The sequence below is a fragment of the Rosa rugosa genome, chromosome 1 (genome assembly GCF_958449725.1).
Source record: "Rosa rugosa chromosome 1, drRosRugo1.1, whole genome shotgun sequence".
Classification (NCBI taxonomy): Eukaryota; Viridiplantae; Streptophyta; class Magnoliopsida; order Rosales; family Rosaceae; genus Rosa; species Rosa rugosa.
In genome coordinates, this window is record NC_084820.1 from 1,207,929 (window position 1) to 1,231,118 (window position 23,190).

The following is a 23,190-nucleotide window of genomic DNA, read 5'->3' on the forward strand; positions in this document are numbered from 1 at the left end:
TTAAGATTCATAAATGAATATGAAGGACCACCTCCATAGTATTTGGGCGATAGAACCTGCATGGAATAGTAAAATCAGCAATATGTGACTCCCCGGAAAAGTTGCAGAACTTCTCTCGGATTGTACAACAAAAGTGTCGTGTACTAGGTTTAAAAGTTGAAATCAGAATGAAACATTGTTGGTATGTACTCCTTCCGAAATCTTGAAATTTACTTTCTCATTTAATATCATTTTTATATATGTTCTATAAGAAAGATCCCAAACATTCGATCAAACCCTTCTACAAATGAAAATCTTATCTCAAGCAGCTATCGTATATATCCCACCACAGCGTAACAAACTGATAAAGTAATCTGGGGTTCACATCCAAAACCAATTGGCAATGGATGGAGTGCCCAAACCCTTATAAACCCATAGGCAAGGTCTCATTTTTCCCATGTGGGATGTATATATTCTCAACACGCCCCCGCACGTGTGGCGAATTTTCAAGCCATACATGTGGACAACTTTAGGTGACATGGAGCCCGTGTGGCCGTTAGGCAGGCACACGTGGGTAACCCGCTCTGATACCATGATAAAGTAGTATGGGGTTCACATCCAAAACCAATTGGTAATGGATGGAGTGGCCCAAACCCTTATAAACCCATAGGCAAGGTCCTATTTTTCCCATGTGGGATGTATATATTCTCAACACGCCCCCGCACGTGTGGCGATTTCTTTATATACTGGAATTTCAGGAAGAAGAAGAAGAAGGAAAAGAGGGGAAAGAATCGCGAAAAGAAAACGAGAAGCTGTATTGTGATTGGATTTTCTTATTACACTCATTTTTGCAGTATACTCTTCATATACTAGAAGAAAATATAACTAATGCTTTTTACTATACTACACCCTTAACATCCCCCCTCAACCATATGCTCGGGTACCAAGCATAATGGTTGGAATGGGTCATGTAATCAACACCAACATTCGTAAAGAATGACTCTGCTTTCTCTACAACATCCTTTAGGCCTCATCATGGGCCGGGCTAGGGCCAGCCCTACCCTAAAATTTAGGGCTTAGGGTAGGGCAGGGCCGGGCTTTGACTAAGTCAACGGAATTTAGGGCCGGGCCGAGGCCTCAAAATGCAAACCCTTACCTACCCTTCAGGACCATTCTGCAAGGGCCAAAAGGGCCGGGCCGGGCCAGCCTTTCCGAATAGGGTCGGGCCGGGCTTTTGTCTAACTCACATAAAATCAAATTTTGCTAACTATTAAAAAAAAAAAAAAAATACATCACTGAATACTTTGATATTTCAGAACCTGAGTTGATAGTTGATACAAATAATTACAAATCCCACATAAACTCAAGTCTCAAACTCACATTCTCAGTTCCTCAGAGTCTCACTGATTAATTGCACTGAGGTACTAAGCCACTAAGGCTACAAAAACTGATTTGATACAAGAACTGATCAAGTCCTCATCAATTCCCAAAAACGTTGTAATGTTTGATACAAAAATTGTATCAATTCCCAAAAAGTTGCAAAGGTTTGCTGTACGTTTGCACAATCAAGTCTTCACCAAACAAAGAACCTGCACAAAAACATATAAATAATTTAGAAACTGGACATATATTTCAGTTCACACAAACAAAACATACTAACTGGACACAATACATATTCGGTGATTTAACATAGACTGAAAATAAAACAAATCTGCAACACTTTCCCATCTGCAGTAGATGATGAACCTCAGATGGTCAGTCATTACAAATTTGGAGTGCTAAAGTACAAACCAACTCTCAGTTCTCAGAACAACTCTGCTACTTCAATTATTTTTTGTGTCAATGTCTCAATATTGGGTTCCAAACATCCCACCGTTGGTCTGAGCCTCCCCACATCAGATTTTACAGCAGCTACTTCGGACTTCAACAAAATACCTTCAAACACACTAATGTGGAATCTAGTAGCAACATGAATCGATTTGTTGGCAGCAAACCTTTCTCTGAGTGTTCTTCTCTTACTTCTCCCACAATTGTTGTCACTTGAGGCCTTTTGACGCCATCACCTGCATGCATATATGTCCAGTCGTAACTGAACAAGTGAGCCTGAACTCAAAATATCACTACTACGCCGTAGAGGAAATTATAAAACTTGAATACCTGAAATACTGAGCTGTTGCACACAAAGTTTCCAAAACTTTTGAAGAACCAATGCATTTGGAGAATATCAAATGTGAGTTGCAACAATATAGAAAGCAGATTAAGGAGTTTGCTTGAAAAATACCCGAAGACGTTTTCCCAAGTTGGACTTCAACTTCTGTACCAAATGAAATATTACTGGCCAGGGATTTGAGAGGATCTACAGTAGGATCAACAGAAAGCAAGCTAGGGTCTCTGGTGCATACACTAGCCTCCACCTTGCCTGACCAAACTCTCCGTTCCCTTCTATCATCGGCATTAGTTTTTCAATTGTTGTAGTTGCAAGCTTTTGAAATGCAAGTTGCCCATTACCTTCCAAGATGGACTCTGCCAATTGACTTTCAAAGACTCTAGCAGCCTATGTATAATGAACACATGGACCAGATTAAATTGTCAATTGCAGGCTATTAAAACTTTAATTAACTTCTGCAACTCCAAGTTATTAACTAATGCAGAACTTCAGGAGAAACAAAAGACTCTGAAACTGATAGAAATGAATGAAAAAAGATAGCTTGTGTTTGAAAAAATCCCGTCATTCCAGCAACATAGTTTACATGCAGCTTTCTATGTCTTATCTTGTATAGTTATATCCAATTACATAGTGCAAATCAAATATTGGACTCATCATTTCATGCATTACAGAAGGAACTGAAAAATGAATTGCCAACATGAGAAGATATTACCTCAGTAGGTTAGAGGGCGTCCTTTCCACAGAACGGGTAGAGGTCACAACCAATTTTTCCTGCCAGTTGCTGGCTTGACTTTAAATCCTGAATTGCTACTCAGATCCCACTAAAACTAGATCTAGCATTGGATCTAATCCATGTTTAGACCCCACTCATTGCAGCAACATAATTTTATCCATAAACTGGAATCAGAACTTATTCGAAACCCATACTATCTAAGCCAAAATTAGCCTAAAAATTAAAAAGCTGAAGAACCAAACACCAATTCCTCAAACCAAGTCTTTAAGAACCTTCAAAAGCAGAAAAATGCATCTTTTCTTTACTAACTGCCTGCAAAAATCTGCAAGAACCCACTAAATCTTCTGGCAAAACTGACCTGCAACATTACCTGTAGATATACTAGAACAAACTGAATTCCTGAATTCCTCCACAAACCCAGTTCTGAATCCTTGAAAAACCTCTAGAACAACTCCATTGAAGTACACCCACCTCCCAAAAGAAACCCAAATATGAAACCGAAACCCCACTAACTAGTCCAGCTAAAAGCCCCTTCAAAACCCATACTATCTAAAACTTATTCGAAACCACACCAAAACCCCACTAAACTAGTCCAGCCAAAAAACCCTTCGAAACCCATACTATCTAAAGCTTATTCGAAACCACACTATCAACAGCTTCCAATTGACACTAGGTTCCTTCATAGTGGATTGCTCACTTTATTTCTTCTCAAGATTCCATTCACACACGTTTCCAATAGGCACAGTGAGTTTGATTGATTACAATTATAGTCCAAGTTGTTGGAGCTCCAACAGATAAAGATCCTATTAAGATACAGCAGCCCAACTACCACCCAAGTTCCATTACAATGGGAGAAATAGAGTAGCTCATTTTCACTTGGATACAAGTTCCTAAATCATACAAAGACTAAGACCATTGAACTTGAGATTTCACATTGGGTAAAGCTCCGTGACACTTTCTTAATAACATAACTGTCAGTGAGTTCTAGCAGTTCAACATACTAGAGTTCACGGGAACTATGCAAGCAATACTCGAGACAAACTCCTAATTATATCATTACGGTTGAAAACATATATCAAATCAGCTTATAATCATTGTCTGAAATCTATAAATACAAGGTTGCATTAGATAGAAACATCTAAGGCTGGTATCATGAAACAGAAAATGAACTCAGAAGTCAGTCTATGCAAGAAGAAGCAGCAGACACACATGCGAAGCTAGAAATTTCACTTATCAAGTTCACACTTGACAAATTCCTAACCCAAAAATCTGGTTGTAATTCAAAGACCAAGCATAAATTTTATCAATGCATCTCCAGTAAGTTATAACAAGTCATCATAAAAACATTTAGATGCAATAAAAAGACAGAGAAATGGAGACCCTGCATGCATACTTTCATCTGAATTTAAAAGAAAGACAGTTGTTTAAATCAAGTGACAAATTTTTAGGAAATATTGCAATCCTAAGAGAATCCCTTTCCATGACCTCATTAAGTAGATTAAGCAATAGAATGAGAGAGCAGTAGCTACAATATGTGTGTACTGTGTACACTATATACTCTGATATTATCCAGTAATTCTCAAAATGTAAACTTTTAAGAGCTCCCGGTGCAAAAGTTTTGTCTTTCAATTTCATTATATTCGCAGCAGCAGTATAGAGCCAACTCCAAATTGGTAAAACAGAAAGTAAAGAACCCACAAGGCTACATGCAGAGATTGATGAGATGATGCTGAATGCTAATATTGAATAGGTGATTTACTCACCCACTCAAGGGAAAGAGGGGAAAATTACAATTACAGTAATTGAAAAGAAAAATTAGAACAAATTGCAAGAAGGATTAAACAAAGAAGCACCGAAAAGGAAGTAAAGAACCAGTCAATAATATATATGAAGCCAAATATAGAGCGTAGCTTATACTTGTAGACATGTTGAATAGATGAAACCATTTGCATAACCTTTGTAGTTCCATTCCTCACTCCCCCATCACCTAGTTCTATCCATCATAGGTCTTCCAGCAACAAATTCGAACACAAAAAATAAAACAGTTGAATACCAAAACACAGACTTGGCAGTACTAAATGCAATTTGGTCAAAAATACTATGTGCACTGCAAATTGTAATGAAGCGAAACTAAATGTTTTTCTCATATGAATCAACAAATCAGAGATGAAATATAGAGATAAGGGTAATCCTAAGCTTGGTTATTCGGCGGCCGATTTGAGCTGCCCACTCCTAGAAGCATTTGTGTTTAAAAATTAACATACAGAAAGCACTAGTTTTACCTAAAATTAAGATGCAATGCTTGTTCTCAAAAACAAGACTAACAATCAGTCCCATAGAGAATCCACAGATATACCCACAAAACTCAAATCTTCAGCAGAAACATACACATACCTCATTGAGCTGCTGAGGGTGATAGTGGTGCGAAAAATAAGGAGAAGGCAATTATGAAACATGTGCACTGCATGTGAGTGCAGTAATTACCGTTTGCCTTTTTTTGGTATTCCTGACATAAACAGAGCGTGTAAGACACGCCCTTTTAAATACCCAGTTGGACATCCACATGGGGTGGTCAGCAGACGCTCTCCAATTTCTGATCTCTCTCCCTCTTAACTCTGAGAAGGTCTTACGTACGGCACCCGCACCACGTGGCAGCGGGGCGGGCCAATCATACCCCAAGCAGGGGGGTATTTTGGGTGTTGCATATTAAAAATCAGGGGCAGTTTCGGAAAAGAGAGAAAAGTTTGAGAATTTTGATTGGAGGGCCGCACGGCCTCACCACGTGGCAGCCCCTACCCAAGACTTTTTCCTTAACTCTTCGTCACTTTCAGATTGCATGACCCCTTTTCTCTATCTTTTCCTCTCCCCAGAATAAATCAAAGAAGTCTCCGTCTTCTCTGAAGATGGTCGAGCTATGGAGGAGAGAGAAAGGAACCTTCTGATGATCGGCATCAAAAACGTGAGCGAGAGGACCTTTGAGCTGTCAACGGTCGATCGGTCAGAACTCAGAAACGAGAGGGAAATGAGAGAGGCAGCAAGAGTAGTGGAGAGAGAGAGATCGATGTCGACCGAAGCTTCTAGGCGGCCGCCTAAATTGCAAACGATTTTCTAACCATTTAGTCATTAATCCGGGCGGCTATGCACCTTCCAGCGATTTTTTATTTTGTAGACAAGTGCAGGTGGTGTCTCTGTCCATTATTTTCATGGGGCAACCTAAGTACCTAACTTTCTTGTTTTCTCGTACACGCGCCTCACAAAAATCTGGTACTTTTCCATGTCCACATTATATTTTAGGTGTTTGTGACAAAGAAGAAGAGAGAATCACTTTCATACGAAATTTGTACACCAGATTTGTGATTGAAGGTTCTCCTTCTTATGTTTCTGAAAACACTATTGACATATGTTGTTGAAAATGCAATACCATTTATCAATAGCTACCAAAGTTCTCCTCCTCTTTCTCTTTTCTACGAACTTCAATTGTTCAAACACTCAGTCATGGATCAAAGCCGGTTACCATTACACAGGGGTTGATAATCGATTCTTTGTTTCTGACATAGATTCCACATTGTTCACTCACCTTATATGTGGTTTTGCCCATATAAACTCTTCCACTTACCAGCTCTCAATCGACTCCTCCACCCAAAAAGATATCTCCTCTTTCACAGATTTTGTCAAGCGCAAAAACCCAGAAGTCACAGCCTTGCTATCCATCTGGGGTGGAGGCGAAGACTATTCAGTGTTATTTTCATTGCTGAACCAGTCTTCTCACCGGAGATCTTTCATTGAATCTTCAATAAAGACAGCTAGACTTTATGAGTTTGATGGGCTAGACCTTACAGGGGCCGTGCCAAGAACAAGCATGCATACCACATCTTTGGGAACATTTCTAAATGAGTGGCGTGCTGCGGTGGATTCTGAAGCAAAAAAGCCAGGAAAGTCAGGTTTGCTCTTGACAATGGCACTTCATCATCATATGCAGGTTATGGACACCGTCACTTATCCGATTGACTCAATTAAGAAGAACTTGAATTGGGTTCATCTTCTGGCATATGATTACTATCTTCCTAAACAGGAAAACTTCACACACCCTCATGCTGCTTTATATGACCCAATATCAAATGGGACTAACACGAATAGTCGTGTTAAGGACTTGATAAGCAGAGGACTACCTGCTAGCAAGCTGGTTTTAGGCTTGCCTTACCATGGTTATGGTTGGACTCTTGTGAATCCCAACGACAATAATGTTGGTGCAGCGGCATCAGGTCCTGCGGTTACCATAGACGGGTCCATGGCCTACAAGTTAATCAAATGGTTCATTAAGACATATGGATATGGTGCAGTTCCTACGTACAATGACACTTATGTGGTGAATTACTGCACAATTGGGTCAAGTTGGATTGATTTTGATGATGTAGAGGCTATCAGAGCGAAAGTGTCTTATGCTAAGAAGATGGGGCTTCTTGGCTACAATGTGTTTCAAGTTGGCAATGATGACAATTGGGTGCTCTCTAGGGCAGCAGGTAGGTTGATATTAGCTTCCAGGTATTTAGCATGTTTAATTTTGATAAAAAAAATAGGTCACCACCATGTTTACCTTGACAGCTCAAGATGAAGGAGGTCAACAGAACAAGAAACGGTTATTGGTCATTGTTCTGGTCACAATTGCTATGATTATTATCCTACTGGGAACAATGATGTGTTACCTACAAAGGAGAGTACTCAAGTCAATTGGTAATCTTCTTAGACTGTAACCATATGTATTTATATGTTGAATTTGTTTGAGGAAAAACGTAAATTAACAGGAATGTAGAGAGAGTAATATTGCAGAGAGAATGGAGATTCATGTGTGTTTATTCATCTCATACAAGAGGGTATTTATAGGAATACATTACAAGTGTGAAAGCTCAAAGATAATCTCAAGCTTGGTATCAACTTGATTTACAGCTGCAGCTCAATCATGGTAGCTGTGATGATGATAATTGCCATGCTTGTTGCCCTTTGGCATAAAGCTTGTCACACAAGTCTCTATACCTATATTATACACTCAAGTACCTTATCTATACACTCAAGTGCCTATTTATACATGATATAGACATTTATACTATGACTCATATATACTACAATATGATTCATGTATACTACAACACTCCCCCTTGGATATTTCATGTTTAATAGCATTGTCTAGGCCGTGCGCTTCGAAATTGTCTCGTTAAAAACCTTGCCAAGTAATAAAACCCTGTGGGAAAAAACAACCTTGGTCGAAGGAGAAAAAGAGCACAACGCGCGTTGAGTGTGGAGTATGTTTCTGGATACTCCCCCTGATTTAGATACTCCTCCTTGTGTCTCCCAAACGTGGTGTTTCTCTCGTTGCCTCATTAAAAACCTTGTCGAGTAATAAAAACCCTATGGGACAAAAATAACCTCGGTCGAAAGGGAAAAAAGAGCACAACACACTCTTCACGTTTCGAGACAATATATGTAGACATCTCCCCCTCTGTTTGATCTTTTAGGAGAGTCTGTTGTTGCTGATTTTATGCTTGATGTTGTCGCTTTTGATGCAGCCTTGCTTCATTTGTTTCAAAACAAGCAGCATTATCTTAAATGCTTGTAGGCTCATCTGTTGTAGACTTCAAACCACAACTGTTCGAACATGCGTAACTATGGATCTAATCCATATACATTCACGAACTACTTCGTGAAGAGCAATAATCTCTGCATTGATCGAGGATATAGCGACTAAGGTCTATTCTGTAGACCTTCAAGGTATCGCGGTCTTACCCATGGTGAACACTTTACCAGTCTGGGAAGGCCTTTGTATGGGTCAACAGATACCAAATATCAGCAAAACTTTCCAAAACACTTCTGTCGTTTTGGGGTAGGAATAGAAAACGCAGGCCAGCGTTTGGCGGCGTTTCTGGTGTGTGATGGGTCTGATTCCATCATTTCTTTGTAGGGATAGAATAAGCCCATATCGATCGTACATCTCAAGTTATCGAAAGATATCTTTTTATACCAATCTAATGGCATTGCGTTGGCGCAGAGCTATACCTTTAGCTAACAAGTTTATGGCAAAGTGAGATGTCCAGTCTTGTGCATTGAGCTAAGTACAATAATGCGCTTTATTGTACTTGAGTAAGGCACTTCAGCCTCTCTAGCACATCTTCGTCCGATCATCCATTCAGACAAAGAGGATCCTTTTCAGGATCAAGACTACGAATGATCATGGGGTGCTTGAAGGCTTGACCTTGTCAAAATGCCTAAGCATCTATCAACACGGTGCTCAAGTTCAAAAACCGAGGCTTAATCGTGTTTCCCCAAAAATCCTTCATCTCAAACTCGGATTTCAAGTGTTCAACGGTTTCCCTTAACTCTTTAAGGGCTTCTAATGAAGATCATGTTTAACATGAAAACCGTGATAGAATCCGAAACTTGTTATGGAAACGCAAGGGCATATCCCTTCCCAATCAAGTAGTCACTTTAGTGAGCGTTTCAATTCTATTGCAAACGCGCTCCGTGGTCTAGAGCCACTTGATTTGGGTAAATAAAATTTCACTATGAACTTTCATGTATATTCCGTATCTAGATCCCCATAGAGATACGTAGTGACCATATTTATAAGCTGCATGTTCAGTTATTTGGAAACTACCAAACTGAAAGGGTAGTGGATGTAATGTCATCCATTACGTGAGAATATGTCTCATCGTAGTCAATTCCAGGGCGTTTTGTGAGAAGCCTTGCGCCATAAGGCGAGATTGCCATCTCGTTTTCTCAACACGCTTTCTAACGAAGACCCATTTAATCAATAGGTTTTATGTAAGGAGGTGTTGGCATCATTGGCTCAAAGACCTTCCTCTTCGTTTAATCTAGATCGCATCTTTCCATTTAGGCTAAATTTCTCTACGTTGGTATTCATGCTTCAACGGAGCGTGGTTCGATATCATCAATCTCAACAAACTCATGCGCATCAAAATGCGCATCTACATCATCAATTATGATGGAGTTTCTATTCCACGTCTCATGTACACTAGTGTAATTTTCATAAAGCTCTATATTCTCAGGAATAGGTTCTGACGTTGAGGCGTCCCCCAACGATAACCATAATCCAGAAGATACTCATGAGACGGATGTTGAGTGTCGATGATCTAAGGATGCCAAAATATCCTTCGAATCCACGGGCTTCCCACGCATCCTAGCTGGGGCCATGGCCTGTAACGCCAGAGTGCCACTTTCTATGGCGTTAGCGCCTTGCCTACCTCTGTGTAGGGTGGCGCTACGTCCTTTTGTAGGGACATCCTTCCTTGCAGGCATTTTTGCAGCAAATGTGTGTGATCTCGTCACTTTAATAGGGATCGAGATGAGACATAGTGGGGACAGACCACGACAATTCCTGTCGTTCCTGCTGAACATTCGTGTTCTTATCTCCCCCTAACGACCGGAAGACTGTCTCATCAAAGTGACATCCGTAAATCAAACGGGAAAGAGATCGCCTTTCAAGGGCATTAAGTGGTGGACGATTGTTGGAGTCTCAATTCCAACTAAGTTGCTCACTTGTTTTTAAGGACCTACCATAGGCGCTGTGGCGTCGCAATTGGCACATAAATGGCTCACATTGGCACATAAATGACTCACTCGAATGTGCGTAAGTACAAAATATTTGTACCCAGTCACTAGCTGTAACGCAGGGATACATTGAGTGGCGGTAGGTCATAGAGGAATTAGCATAGTTGTATGCGATATTGCATCACCCTAAGCGGATATAAAGAGATTGGTGCGCATTGCCAATGTCTGAACTACCATCGTAGTTATTTCCATGAGACCATTTAGGTGTGTATATGGGAATGTGATGTCCAACATCACTCCCTTTGCAATAACCATCGAAAATCTTCGATGTATACTCACTAGCATAGTCAAAATCCAAATGACTAAATAGGATGATCCGGGAAGTGAGCCCGTTGTCATATTATATGTGCTATGAGTATAGCATAAACAGCTTTTATAGATGGACAATGGCACAACACGTGATTAGTGTGTTTGCGTGTCAACCAACATCATGAGATATTTAAACGTCCGCAAGTTGGTTGAATAGGTCCACAAATATCACCTTGAATTCTTTGCAAGAATGGCATATTTTCTTTAGTGTCCTTTGCATAGGATGGTCTCAATCCTATTTTTGCTAAAATAGCAAGCTTTGCAAAACGAATGATATCTTTTAGAAGTAACTCTTTGGACCAATCTTTGGTTCGTACTTCTTTTCGTTGTGAAGAATGGATGTCCGTGTGAAGTCTTTAATATACGGAGCATCATATCACAACCTGGATATCTCAAACGTTCTTGCCAAAGCCTATATGTGTCAGAATCCCATAAGTCATCTCTTATGACATGGTTTGATTCAATGGCTCGAATAGTGGTTGCATACAACCCACTAGAGTGACACATAAGTTTCTCTAATACTCGTTTATGTCCGTAGTTATTAGAGGTAATGCAAAGGAATTCTTGTCCATTCTCACAATGTGTTTCCACATGAAAACTATTGGCTCTTTATATAAAGTTCGGAATTTAACACATGTCCATGACATTGAATAATAATGCGGCACTTTATTAATAAGGAAAATAGTCAATGATTACATCAAAGTTTTCCAAAGTCTATTCCATAATAAAATCAAACTTTAGACAAATTGTAGTTACTCAATCCATTTGGTAACTCCAATGAATATGACCAGGAAAGTAGAGAGATGTTGGTGGAGCGAGGCTCGCTTAAGTACCCCGATCTCAATTACTTTCCTAGACATCATACTACATTGGATGCGCCACATGAGAAAAAGTTTTAATACAATTGTCATTTGACTAAGGCACATTTGCCATTCTTGGAAAATAGAAAGGACTATTCTAATCAAAGTCTGCGGCATCCTCGTGCTCTTTATCTGCAGCTTTGAAGTCCTCAGTGGTGAGAGTGATATCTTCACCATCTTCATCTTCAGCAAGATTGATATCTTTACCTTCAGCAAGATTTATATCTTCATCTTCAACAAGATTGGTTTCTTGCTCTCTCAATTGCCTATACTCCTTGTAGCTTGCAGCTAGTTGGGTACTTGCATGGCATTGCTTGAACCAATGCTCAATTGATCCACATCGATGACACATGTCATTGTGGTTATATCCCTCCATTTGAGGTGCAGGTCGTGCACGTTGTGGATATTGCCTAGGAGGGTTGTTGTTACCACCATGTCTCATGGTGCGACCTCCACGGCCCATGGTGCTACCTCGACGGCCCATGGTGTTGCCATATCCACCTCTCCTACGTGTGGAATTGCCACCACGTGTGTCCGCTCTAAAGTTGCAGTTTTCTTCTTTATTGGGGCGGTTATATGGACCCATATGTCCTTCATGTCCCCTGTTATTAGGGTACCGCTCCTTGCGCCCTCTTTTGGGTGCATTATAATTCGCCTCACGAACGCTCTTGGTTTCAATGGGCCTTGGATTATAATTCTTTACAAGGATGTTGTCGTGCTTCTCAGCTACTGACAAAATATTGATGAGCTCATTGAACCTTGTAAGTCGTCCAGCATTAAATTCAGTGCGATGCTGCTTTGATAGTATAATTGCTTGGACGGGGAAGGTGGAGAGAGTTTTCTCAATTAGCTCTTCTTCTGTGAGAGGTTTTTCACAGAACTTCAGCATGGCCTTTAGGCGAAGAGCTTCTGAATTGTATTCAGCAACAGACTTGAAGTCTGAGAATCGTATATTGTTCCACTGAACCTTCAAGTCAGGGAGGAGGGAATCTTGGATATTACCAAAGCGCTCTTCTAGCGCTGCCCATAGGTCTCTTGCATCTTTGATTGACATGTATTCCAATCTGAGTGCTTTATCCATATGGCGTCGCATCAAGATAATAGCTTGTGCGTGCTTTGTGGGTGTTCGTTGGAACACAAGACCCTCGTTAGGTGCCTGGATTATGGGTAATATCCCTCTCGCAGTGAGATGGTTCTCAACGTCGGTTACCCAGCCATGGTATTCCGAGCCTGTTGAGTCAAGTATTGAAAAGTCGAGTCTAGGTTCATTCGACATTCTGAAAAATAAGAAGAGAATATATATTAGTTTCGGAGTTTAAACTTCCACGAAAACTAAAATAATAAGATTTCCGAGCTATGCTACCAAGAAATCAATTTCCAAGAATATTTGGATTAGACCAAAACAATGATGTTTGCGGACGCTCTTAGTCCGAATATTATGAACACTCTTAGTTCATTGATTACGAACGCTCTTAGTTCGTTTAGCGTGAATCCCCACGATTCCTCTTTTAGTTCAAAAATCGATGCTTGCAGACGCTCTTAGTCCGAATATTATGAACACTCTTAGTTCATAGATTACGAACGCTCTTAGTTCGTTTAGCGTGAATTTCTATAATTCCGCCTTTTTGATTACAAGTCCCTGAAAAGAAGAGAAAAGTAATACAAACTCAAAAAACAGGAACTTTTAATAAGAAATACCTTGAAATAGTGTCGCCAGAAAATTTGTCCGGAAAAAGGTTGTCGGAGGTGACTTAAAAGTCGCTGGAAAAAATCGAGAAAATTGTCCGAAAAGTCACCGGAAAAGTGTCCGGAAGTCGCCGGAAAAGTGTCCCGAAAGTCACCGGAAAAGTGTCCGGAAAGTCGCCGAAAAAGTGCCCGACAGATCTGTCGACAGATGTGTCGACAGCTGCTCGGCAGCAGCTCGGCAGGTGTCTCGGCAGCTGCTGCGCAGCTGCTAGGCAGGGGCTCGGCAGGTCTTCGGCAGCAGCTCGGCAGATTCTTTCGGCAGCTCTCGGCAGGTGCTGTCGACAGCTTCTGCGCAGCTGCTCGGCAGGTCTCGGCAGATGCGCTCGGCAGCTTCTCGGCAGGTCTCGGCAGGACTCGCTCGGCAGCTTCTCGGCAGATCTCGGCAGGACTCGGCAGGGCTTCTCGGCAGCTTCTGCGCAGCTGCTCGGCAGGTCTCGGCAGCGGTCCGGCAGCACTCCAAATTTTCCGGTGGCCGGTTCCGGTAGTTTCCGGCCGGTTCGTGAGATTCTGAGGCCGGTTCTGAGCTTCTTGAATCAGGGGCTTTGATATTTGCTAGGGTTTGGAGGTTTTTTGTAGGTTTGGAAAAATGACTTTGATTGGATTATGAACTTCCTCTACTCTTGTCAATTTCGATTCTAATTCTAGAGCAATTTCGTGCTGATAACGTGTTTGAGGAAAAACGTAAATTAACAGGAATGTAGAGAGAGTAATATTGCAGAGAGAATGGAGATTCATGTGTGTTTATTCATCTCATACAAGAGGGTATTTATAGGAATACATTACAAGTGTGAAAGCTCAAAGATAATCTCAAGCTTGGTATCAACTTGATTTACAGCTGCAGCTCAATCATGGTAGCTGTGATGATGATAATTGCCATGCTTGTTGCCCTTTGGCATAAAGCTTGTCACACAAGTCTCTATACCTATATTATACACTCAAGTACCTTATTTATACACTCAAGTGCCTATTTATACATGATATAGACATTTATACTATGACTCATATATACTACAATATGATTCATGTATACTACAACAGAATTGCTGTTATTTTCGATGTTTGTTCTCTGGCTAAACGTTGGGCGAAAAAAATTTATAATTTGTTCTTTGTTCTGTTTCTGCTTAGGGATTACAGACAATATCAAAAGATCAGTTTACAGGCTATTGAATATAGTTCCAGGTACAGACAGTTTTGACAGCAATGCTCCTAATCTGCAAGTATTCAGTTACACAACTATCAAAGCAGCTACAAATAACTTTTCGAGTCAGAATAAGCTTGGAGAGGGTGGCTTTGGCCCTGTATACAAGGTAGCATGCATCAATGACATTCATTATATAAATTTTGATGAAAATGCAATGCAGAATCTTTACTTCATATTACTGTCTAAAGTTGGTGCTTTGAAGGAGTATGCTAATAATTGGTGTGGTTTTTCTAGGGTACATTAAGGAAGGGTCAGCAAATAGCTGTGAAAAGACTTTCGAAAACTTCAAACCAAGGCCTTGAAGAGTTTCAAAATGAGGTTACACTTACTGCAACACTGCATCATGTGAATCTAGTTAGAGTTCTGGGATATTGCACCAAAAGGGAAGAAAAGATGCTGATATATGAGTACATGCCAAAGAAAAGCTTGGATCACTACCTCTTTGGTATACACACTCTCCTTTGCTTTGAATCACATTCCATTATTTCTATAGCTTAAAAAGGCGTATTCTGCACTTCCATTGTTCCCTACGATGTCCAAAGCCGAAGCAACATTCATATAAGCTTGAAAGAAACCTGCTAAGACCAATTTAAGCTCATTTTGTCAATCTGATGTGTGTGAACCACTCTGCTATCTCAACATTGTGTACATGACTAATTGATCATGGTTGGTAATCTACCTTCATACAGATCCAAGTAGTTGTAATCTTTTGGATTGGGAGCAACGTGTCCACATCATTGAAGGGGTAATTCAAGGGCTTCTATATCTCCAAGAATACTCAAACTCTACAATAATTCACCGTGATCTGAAAGCAAGCAACATTCTGTTAGATGATGAGATGAAACCGAAAATATCAGATTTTGGTCTAGCCAGAGCTTTCAGAAAGAATGAACATGAGGCAAACACTGGTCGCATTGTAGGAACATAGTAAGTGAAATTGCTCTTCACATTTTCAGTAGATATGCTTCATATTTAGTAGTACTAGTCACAGACTCACAGTTTTTATATGAAATGCAGTGGCTATGTTCCCCCTGAATATGTAAGAAGAGGCATTTATTCCATGAAATACGATGTTTACAGCTTCGGTGTTCTGCTTCTGCATATCATAAGTGGCAAGAGAAGTTCATGTTTTTATGGCTTAGATGGAAATTTAAACATTCTAGAACACGTAAGTTGATAGGTACCAAAGCTTTCTAAGTTTGCATTTTATATGCAAGAATTGTAAAACATTAACTCGGACTATTTCAGGCATATGAATTGTGGAAAGAAGGCCAAGGCAAGGATTTCATAGATCCAACCCTTGATGATTCGACTTCGTCTTGCAAGCTCTTAAGATGCATGGTGGTAGCCTTATTATGTGTCCAAGAAAATCCAGTAGATAGACCATCCATGCTGGAGGTTTCTTCGATACTCAAGAGCGAAAGTGCGGCCATCATTAGTCCTAAAAAGCCTGCTTTCTCAGTTACGAAGGATGAAGATGAGGATCATATGTACAAAGAAATCTATTCAGTCAATGATGCAACAATGTCCGAAATTGTGCCCCGATGACAATTCTTTCTGAAACATAACATGTAAAGGATCTGTATAGTAATTTCTTCTGTTACAATATGTTACATCTATAACTGATTTCCTTGTTTAACATCTCTTTCTTTCTTTCTTTCCATTCACAACCATATGTTAACAAATACAAATCTTTATAAATCAACTACATGCAGCAAACTATATATGAAACCAAAAATGGGTGCTTGTTCAATGTTAGATAGGAGCAAACGTGACGCACTACAGCACCAATAATATCCTATTCTTCAACAGTTCACAATAACGTATACGGCAGGTTGATTGGTAGGCAGAGGTACGGAAAAATCTCAATTATTGAGACTTGCAACAAAAATCTAGGGTGCCCATTTATTATGATGAAAGCAAACAACCCAAAATTGTACTACTGGTTTTAGAATGAATGCAAACTCTATCCAGAAGGACCCTGACATTATTTGCATTATTTGAACACAGAACAAGCTGTATTGGATTTAACTGAGACAACCACAACGTAGGGTTGCATTTTTCTAACGTCGTTGACCTTGTCACATATATTTATATTGTGAACTCGAGCAAACCAAGCCAAAGTGAAACTTGTCATACTTGCAAAAGAAAAATGTTACACAAACTTTATATTAAATTTGCCATAAATTTTTTTTATAAAAAAACTTAATATTAAATTCATGCAAATTGATAGGGAGTCATATTAAACAACATTTGGTCCAACTCGTGCATGTAATGAACAGCCAGACCCATATAACAGCCTATGAGTTGAATCAATGAATTTTTTACTCGAACAAGATTTTTGGGTACTCCGAAGTATGACATACTTTGATGGTATGCATTAGGGTATGCTTTAGTTGAATTTACTTGAATACAATTTATTACATAAAAAAACACCTGTTGATGTTGTTTAAGGATTCTTGATTCTTCTATAGCTTTGTCAACGATTGAAAATTGTGTCTTGCTTACGTTTCCGGTTCCACAATTTCAAATGTGGTCTCATTCATTTGCTATTTTTTTTGCAGAGACGTGCAATGAAATGCGTCAACAAGAAAATATGTGCGTGTTCAATAGTCCATGTGGAAGATGACAAGTATGTTAGGTCCTCCTTGCACCACAAATGAAAGTACCCATCTATCTTTCCATGGAGTCAAAACCAATCCACCTGATCCTTCTCTTCATCTTCTTCATTTCTCCTCAGTTTCATTCTTCATATGCACAAACATGGATTAGAGCTGGTTACTGGTATGCCAGTGGTGAGTCTCCTATTCCTGACATAAACTCTGCCTTGTTTACTCATCTTATATGTGGTTTTGCCAATGTAAGTTCCTCCAGCTACCAACTCATCATTCCCTCAGCTGATCAGCAGTACTACTCCAGCTTCACCGATATCGTTAAGCGAAAAAACCCATCAATCATCACACTCCTGTCCATCTGGAATGGACAAGCTTCAACAGCTCAAGGAATATTGGGTGACAAGGTCAATTCATCAGTCTTGTCCTCCATGCTCAATCAATCTTCTAGTAGAAGGTCTTTCATTGAGTCTTCAATCCAAACCGCAAGGCGCTACGGCTTTTGGGGAATAGACTTGTTTTGGCTGTGGCCTAACACAGAAGCAGATATGATCAACTTGGGAAAGCTGTTGGATGAATGGAGAGCTGCTATTGATTCTGAGCCAAGAAACTCAAGTCAGTCAAAATTAATGCTGACAATGGCTGTTAAGTATGTGCCTTCTTTCGGATCAATGACTTATCCGATTGAGTCTATGAAGAGGAACTTGGATTTTGCACATGTGGTGGCATATGACTATCATCTGCCTTTGAAGGAAAATGTTACTGGTGCTCATGCTGCTCTATATAACCCAACAAGTCATGTTAATACAGACTATGGTATAAGGCAGTGGCTAAACAATTCATTTCCTGCTAGCAAACTGGTTATGGGATTGGCTTACCATGGCTATGCGTGGACTCTTGCGAACCCGAATGACAATGGAATTGGAGCACCTGCAGCTGGTCTAGCTGTGACACAAGATGGTTCCATGAGCTATAAGTACATCAAGTGGTATACTCGAAGCTACGAAGCTAAAATAATGTATAATGCTAGTTATGTTGTGAATTACTGCATCATTGGATTGAGCTGGATTGGATTTGATGATGTTGAAGCTATCAGAGATAAGATTGCATATGCCAAGGAAAAGAAGTTACTTGGTTACAATGTGTTTCTAGTCACAAATGATGACAACTGGGTGCTTTCTCGGGCAGGTACTCATTTCTTACCTCCCCCCCCCCCACCAAAAATGGTCTTACCTCAACATTTATAAAGAGCATAAAGAAGGTCTAATTGTGACAGAAGTTATTATTGAAGAGCTCAAATACAAAAAAAAACTTATATATGACAATGTTCTTGACCTCCCTTGTTCAATTGTTTTCTTTGCAAAATGTTGAATTCTGCATCGATCATGTTGCTTTCTACTGCTTTATGATTGACAGCTCAGGATGAAGAAAATGCTCACGGGAAGAAGAGGCGGTTACTGCTTATAATTTTCCTTCCAATTACTATGATCATCATCCTCATAGCCTCTGCGGTGTGTTACCTGCAAAGAAAATTATTAAAGACAAAAGGTTCTAATAGCAATTATATCATGATCAATAGAAGTTTTTTAGTTATCATGGACATACAGCAGATATGCATTTTCATTTTATTATTTGGTATCTCTTCTGATTTCAGGGAAGATAATTCTGCGCAAGTTATGTCGATCAGAATCAGCTTTTACTAGTGCTTCTCCAAATCTGCAAGAATTCAGCTTTTCCACTATCAAAGCTGCTACAAATACCTTCTCGAGCGAAAACTTGCTCGGAGAGGGTGGGTTTGGTCCTGTTTACAAGGTAACATGTTATATATTATTTACATACTTCTACAGTGTGGGAACTGGGATTTAAAACAACGATATATGCAGACATTTGTAGCTTTTGTATGAATTAGCTCATTAAGTGGTCCGAGGTACTATGATCTGTTAAGCATTAGATAAATGAAACAGAGCTACCTCCGGAAGTAGGGATTTTGTGATAGTAATACCTAATAATTGAAGAAAGAAAAAGAAGAAGAAGAAATTTTAGACTGAAAGCTGTGTATGATCATTGGCTACTGCATAATGAACTGAAAGCTTATCCAGTAATACTTCTTAGTAATTGTTCAATGAAATCTGTGTAAAGTGCTAGAAATGCTGGTGAATAATCAGAGTGTACATTTGTAGAATTCATCTTTGGAGCAGCTAACAATTTGATTTCTTATCAAACCATGCTAACCATAGCTTTTCAAATATTGCAGGGAAAATTGCGAAAAGGACAGGAAATAGCTGTAAAACGTCTTTCAAAAACATCAACTCAAGGACTTGAGGAATTCAGAAATGAGGTTACACTCACTGCAAGACTAGAACATGTAAATCTAGTTCGAGTTCTTGGATTTTGCAGTAAGAAGGAAGAGAAAATGCTGATCTACGAGTACATGCCTAACAAAAGCTTGGACTTCTACCTTTTTGGTATGCAATTCTTTTGTGCTTCTTGTTGCATTTGAGAGTGCATGCTAGAATAGCAGAATACTTAATCCAAAAGATTAAATTGTACGTAAGGGAAAGAGGAGCCAACAATATATGGCCAAACATAGAGTCACATAAACCTGTCATACTATTATGTGCACTTCTTGCTCCATTGCCTGCCTTTTAGTTATGAGTTTGATATCTTGCAGATCCTTCCACACGGCATTTCCTAGACTGGACGAAGCGTGTGCATATTATTGAAGGGGTTACTCAAGGACTCCTATATCTCCAAGAATACTCTAATTTGACAATTATTCACAGAGACCTAAAAGCTAGCAACATTTTACTTGACCATGAGATGAATGCTAAGATTTCCGACTTTGGAATGGCTAAACTTTTCAAGAAAGATGAACTTGAAGGAAACACAGGCCGTATTGTTGGAACATAGTAAGTGAATTGCCTTCTTTGTTATATATTCACACATGTTCATATCCTTTAATACATGTTATATCCAATGCAGCGGCTATGTTCCTCCTGAATATGTAAATAAAGGTATATACTCCATGAAGTACGATGTCTACAGCTTCGGAGTTCTACTTTTGCAAATGATCAGTGGAAGGAGGAGTACAAGCTTCTACGGTCCGAACAGAAGTTTGCACCTTTTGGAATATGTAAGTTATATATCGCTTCATATATCACTACTGTAAAGTGTAAACCAACATTTTGTTCTAAAATACAAGTCACCTTGAATTTTTTTCAGGCATATGAATCATGGAGGGAAGACAAAGGAGTGGAATTTATCGATCCAGCACTGGATGATTCTTCTTCTTCCTGTAAATTGCTGAGATGCTTGCAAGTAGCTCTACTATGTGTACAGGAAAATCCGGATGATAGGCCTACAATGTTGGAAGTGTATTCAATGCTCAAGTCTGACACTGAAGTCATCCCTATTCCTACAAAGACAGCTTTCTCAGGGAAAAGAGATGAACATATGGCAAGCACATCCACATCACAGCAAGCAATATCAGTTAATGATGCACAGATTTCCGAGTTGCTACCCCGATGAAAATGCAGGCTCTCTACAGTGTAGTCATTGCTAGAAAAATTGTTTGTTTTGTATGAAAATTAATTTTACAATCAAAATCAACAGAATGATTCCCTAACAGATACAACTGAACACCAAAACTAACAATATAAAATTTCCATTCAGATCATTGCAGTCTTCATTCGGTACGTTTCCAATTTTCGAGTTAATGATATTGCATTAGCAAGTAATCTGTCAATTCAGCTACTAACACACGTAATTAAGTGACATTATGGTATGAACACTATGAACTATGAAGTATATAACTATATATTATGGTTAATTTTGACAACATTTGCTAGTGAAGCCCTTCTGTTGTTAGGTTTGGAGCTTCATCAACTCCCTAAACTCCTGTCTTCATCGTTTTAGCGCGCATCTTCACAACCATACATCAAAAGCAGGACAACCACATAATCCACCATATTAAAAGTTAACACACATCAAAATATATAGTATTGTCAATACCATAAATAAATGACTTAGTTTAATATCAGGAATAAAGAATATATACGTTGAATACGACTCTGCTGCTTTTCATCACCTTAAGCATGTATCATGGGATTGGTGTCGGATTAAAAACACAGCATAAGCATATTTTCTCAGACCAGAACAGATCCTATCCGACAGCTCGAACCACATGGAGGAAGTAGCTAGTCGATCTCAAATCTTAACAATTTTTTGTTAATGAATCTCTGCAAATCATAAGTCATTCAACTCAACCTCTCGGATTCCATTCCATATAAGCAAGACAGAGTTGATGATTTGTTTAATCCCATAGTTCCTATACATAAGTCCGAACGGACGGCTTAATAAGTTAATATTCTTGGTATAGTTTTCTCTATGTAATCACTATTTTTAACTTTTTGTATAACCTCTATTGTATGCACCGAAAACATTTCAAAACTTTGGAAAAAATAAATAGCCTTTAGCTCTTCATAAGTTCATAGCCATGATTGAGTTCTAACAATCCACATTTCATTCATTCTTGTAAGAAATGCCAAGCCTCAACAACTTTGGGCATCTTATTATTCTTTTTCTCCTATGTTGCTTGACGATGATCACGACCGGAAGTGCGGCAGAGTCCTTGTCGGAAAACCCTCCAGTGGTGAAATCAGGCTATTATCCACCTTCGGATAATTTCCCACCTTCAGCCATAGACACTAGTTTCTTTACTCACGTCTACTATGCCTTTCTTGTGCCGAGCAACGTTACATTTAAATTTGAGCTGTCAAATGAAACGGCTTTACTCCTCTCGAACTTCACCACCACCCTCCGCCATAAATCTCCGCCGGTGAAGACCATGTTGTCCATGGGTGGTGGTGCCGGAGAAGAAGTGGCACACATCTTTGCTAGCATGGCCTCAAACCCGTCCTCACGGTCAAACTTCATTGACTCGGCCATAGAAGTTGCACGTAAGTTTGGGTTTGATGGGCTGGACCTGGACTGGGAATACCCTGAAAGCCCAAAAGAAATGAAGGCCTTGGGCCACTTGCTAAAACAATGGCGCCGCGAAATCAAGAAAGAGGCCCAGGCCACAAATAGCCAACCTCTACTGCTCACTGCCGCTGTCTACTTCTCCGCTGAGTTCTTCTTGGACGCCGTCATCCGCTCGTACCCGATTAAGTACATGGAAAAGTACTTGGATTGGGCCAATGTAATGTGCTTCGACTATCACGGGGCTTGGAGCAATATTACAGGGCCCAATGCACCATTATTTGACCCAAATAGTAATGTGAACTCGGTTTACGGGCTTAGGTCATGGATCAACGGTGGCATGACCCCAAACAAGCTCGTAATGGGCTTGCCACTCTATGGCCGGACATGGGAGCTCAAAGACCCTAAAGATAACGGTATTGGATCCATTGCTATAGGCCCAGGCCCAGGAAATGGTTCACTTGGCTTCAACGAGTTGGAGGCCCTAAATGACGAGTCGGGCGCCACCGTGGTATATGACGCCGACACCGTATCGGTATATTCTGTTAATGGGTCGAGTTGGATTGCATTTGATGATGCCTTTACAACAACCTCCAAGATAGGGTTTGCTCAAGCTCTTGGGCTTCGTGGGTACTTCTTTTGGGCCATCGTTCATGATAGCAATTGGAAGATCTCGGCCCAAGGTAATATTCCTGACCAAATTACTATCCGCTACTTTTTTTTCTCAGTAAAACAATGTTGTTTAATGTGTTTTTTTTTTACTTCTTCTGAAACTACAGCTTCAAAATCATGGATTCTTTGATGAATGAACAAGGGGCGGCTTCCTTGGTGCTCAAAATTCCGGCGACAGTTGGTTATAAACTCCCCGAGTGTATTAGTTTTAGCCTTTTATGTGTGGTAAGATGAACCAATTTAGTCTATTTTTACATTTGTGAATAATAATATGGAAAGCTTGTAATCGTCCTATGTCAAATTTCAAATGT

At 39.8% G+C, this 23,190-nt stretch overlaps 3 protein-coding genes and 1 long non-coding RNA gene across 6 annotated transcripts; 3 read left to right on the forward strand and 1 right to left on the reverse strand.

Annotated features, from left to right (window-relative positions):
- Positions 1-1,269: 1,269 nt before the first annotated feature.
- Positions 1,270-5,387, reverse strand: LOC133709060 (uncharacterized). 2 transcript variants are annotated; one of them, XR_009846142.1, is made up of 3 exons: positions 2,859-5,387; positions 1,771-2,533; positions 1,270-1,568 (listed from the first exon to the last, which is right to left on the reverse strand). It is a non-coding gene; the product is annotated as an uncharacterized LOC133709060 (long non-coding RNA). The 2 variants fall into 2 exon arrangements; XR_009846141.1 differs by having other exon boundaries at positions 1,270-2,533.
- Positions 5,388-6,032: 645 nt separating this feature from the next.
- LOC133709043 (cysteine-rich receptor-like protein kinase 7) lies at positions 6,033-16,272 on the forward strand. 2 transcript variants are annotated; one of them, XM_062134650.1, is made up of 7 exons: positions 6,033-7,399; positions 7,482-7,610; positions 14,540-14,721; positions 14,850-15,060; positions 15,305-15,542; positions 15,633-15,783; positions 15,864-16,272. In XM_062134650.1, the coding sequence occupies exons 1-7, from the start codon at positions 6,280-6,282 to the stop codon at positions 16,161-16,163; spliced, it is 2,331 nt and encodes a 776-aa protein (XP_061990634.1). In that variant the 5' UTR covers positions 6,033-6,279; the 3' UTR covers positions 16,164-16,272. The 2 variants fall into 2 exon arrangements, with proteins under 2 accessions (XP_061990634.1, XP_061990641.1); XM_062134657.1 differs by having other exon boundaries at positions 14,549-14,721.
- An 868-nt stretch (positions 16,273-17,140) lies between these two features.
- LOC133709067 (cysteine-rich receptor-like protein kinase 10) lies at positions 17,141-20,903 on the forward strand. The gene is made up of 7 exons (XM_062134673.1): positions 17,141-18,415; positions 18,644-18,775; positions 18,882-19,039; positions 19,482-19,692; positions 19,899-20,136; positions 20,210-20,360; positions 20,450-20,903. The coding sequence occupies exons 1-7, from the start codon at positions 17,275-17,277 to the stop codon at positions 20,753-20,755; spliced, it is 2,337 nt and encodes a 778-aa protein (XP_061990657.1). The 5' UTR covers positions 17,141-17,274; the 3' UTR covers positions 20,756-20,903.
- A 775-nt stretch (positions 20,904-21,678) lies between these two features.
- On the forward strand, positions 21,679-23,181 carry LOC133709074 (class V chitinase CHIT5b-like). Its single transcript, XM_062134685.1, has 2 exons — positions 21,679-22,890; positions 22,987-23,181. Exons 1-2 carry the CDS (start codon positions 21,768-21,770, stop codon positions 23,007-23,009), a joined length of 1,146 nt encoding a protein of 381 aa, XP_061990669.1. The 5' UTR covers positions 21,679-21,767; the 3' UTR covers positions 23,010-23,181.
- Positions 23,182-23,190: the final 9 nt, after the last annotated feature.

Coding starts and splice junctions, on each gene's coding strand:
- LOC133709043 (XM_062134650.1), top strand. CDS start 6,280: ATGTTGTTGAAAATGCAATACCATTTATCAATAGCTACCAAAGTTCTC. Junction 7,400..7,481: donor GGTGCTCTCTAGGGCAGCAG/GTAGGTTGATAT, acceptor TTACCTTGACAG/CTCAAGATGAAGGAGGTCAA. Junction 14,722..14,849: donor GCTTTGGCCCTGTATACAAG/GTAGCATGCATC, acceptor TGGTTTTTCTAG/GGTACATTAAGGAAGGGTCA.
- LOC133709067 (XM_062134673.1), top strand. CDS start 17,275: ATGAAAGTACCCATCTATCTTTCCATGGAGTCAAAACCAATCCACCTG. Junction 18,416..18,643: donor CTGGGTGCTTTCTCGGGCAG/GTACTCATTTCT, acceptor TATGATTGACAG/CTCAGGATGAAGAAAATGCT. Junction 19,693..19,898: donor CTTGGACTTCTACCTTTTTG/GTATGCAATTCT, acceptor GATATCTTGCAG/ATCCTTCCACACGGCATTTC.
- LOC133709074 (XM_062134685.1), top strand. CDS start 21,768: ATGCCAAGCCTCAACAACTTTGGGCATCTTATTATTCTTTTTCTCCTA. Junction 22,891..22,986: donor TTGGAAGATCTCGGCCCAAG/GTAATATTCCTG, acceptor CTGAAACTACAG/CTTCAAAATCATGGATTCTT.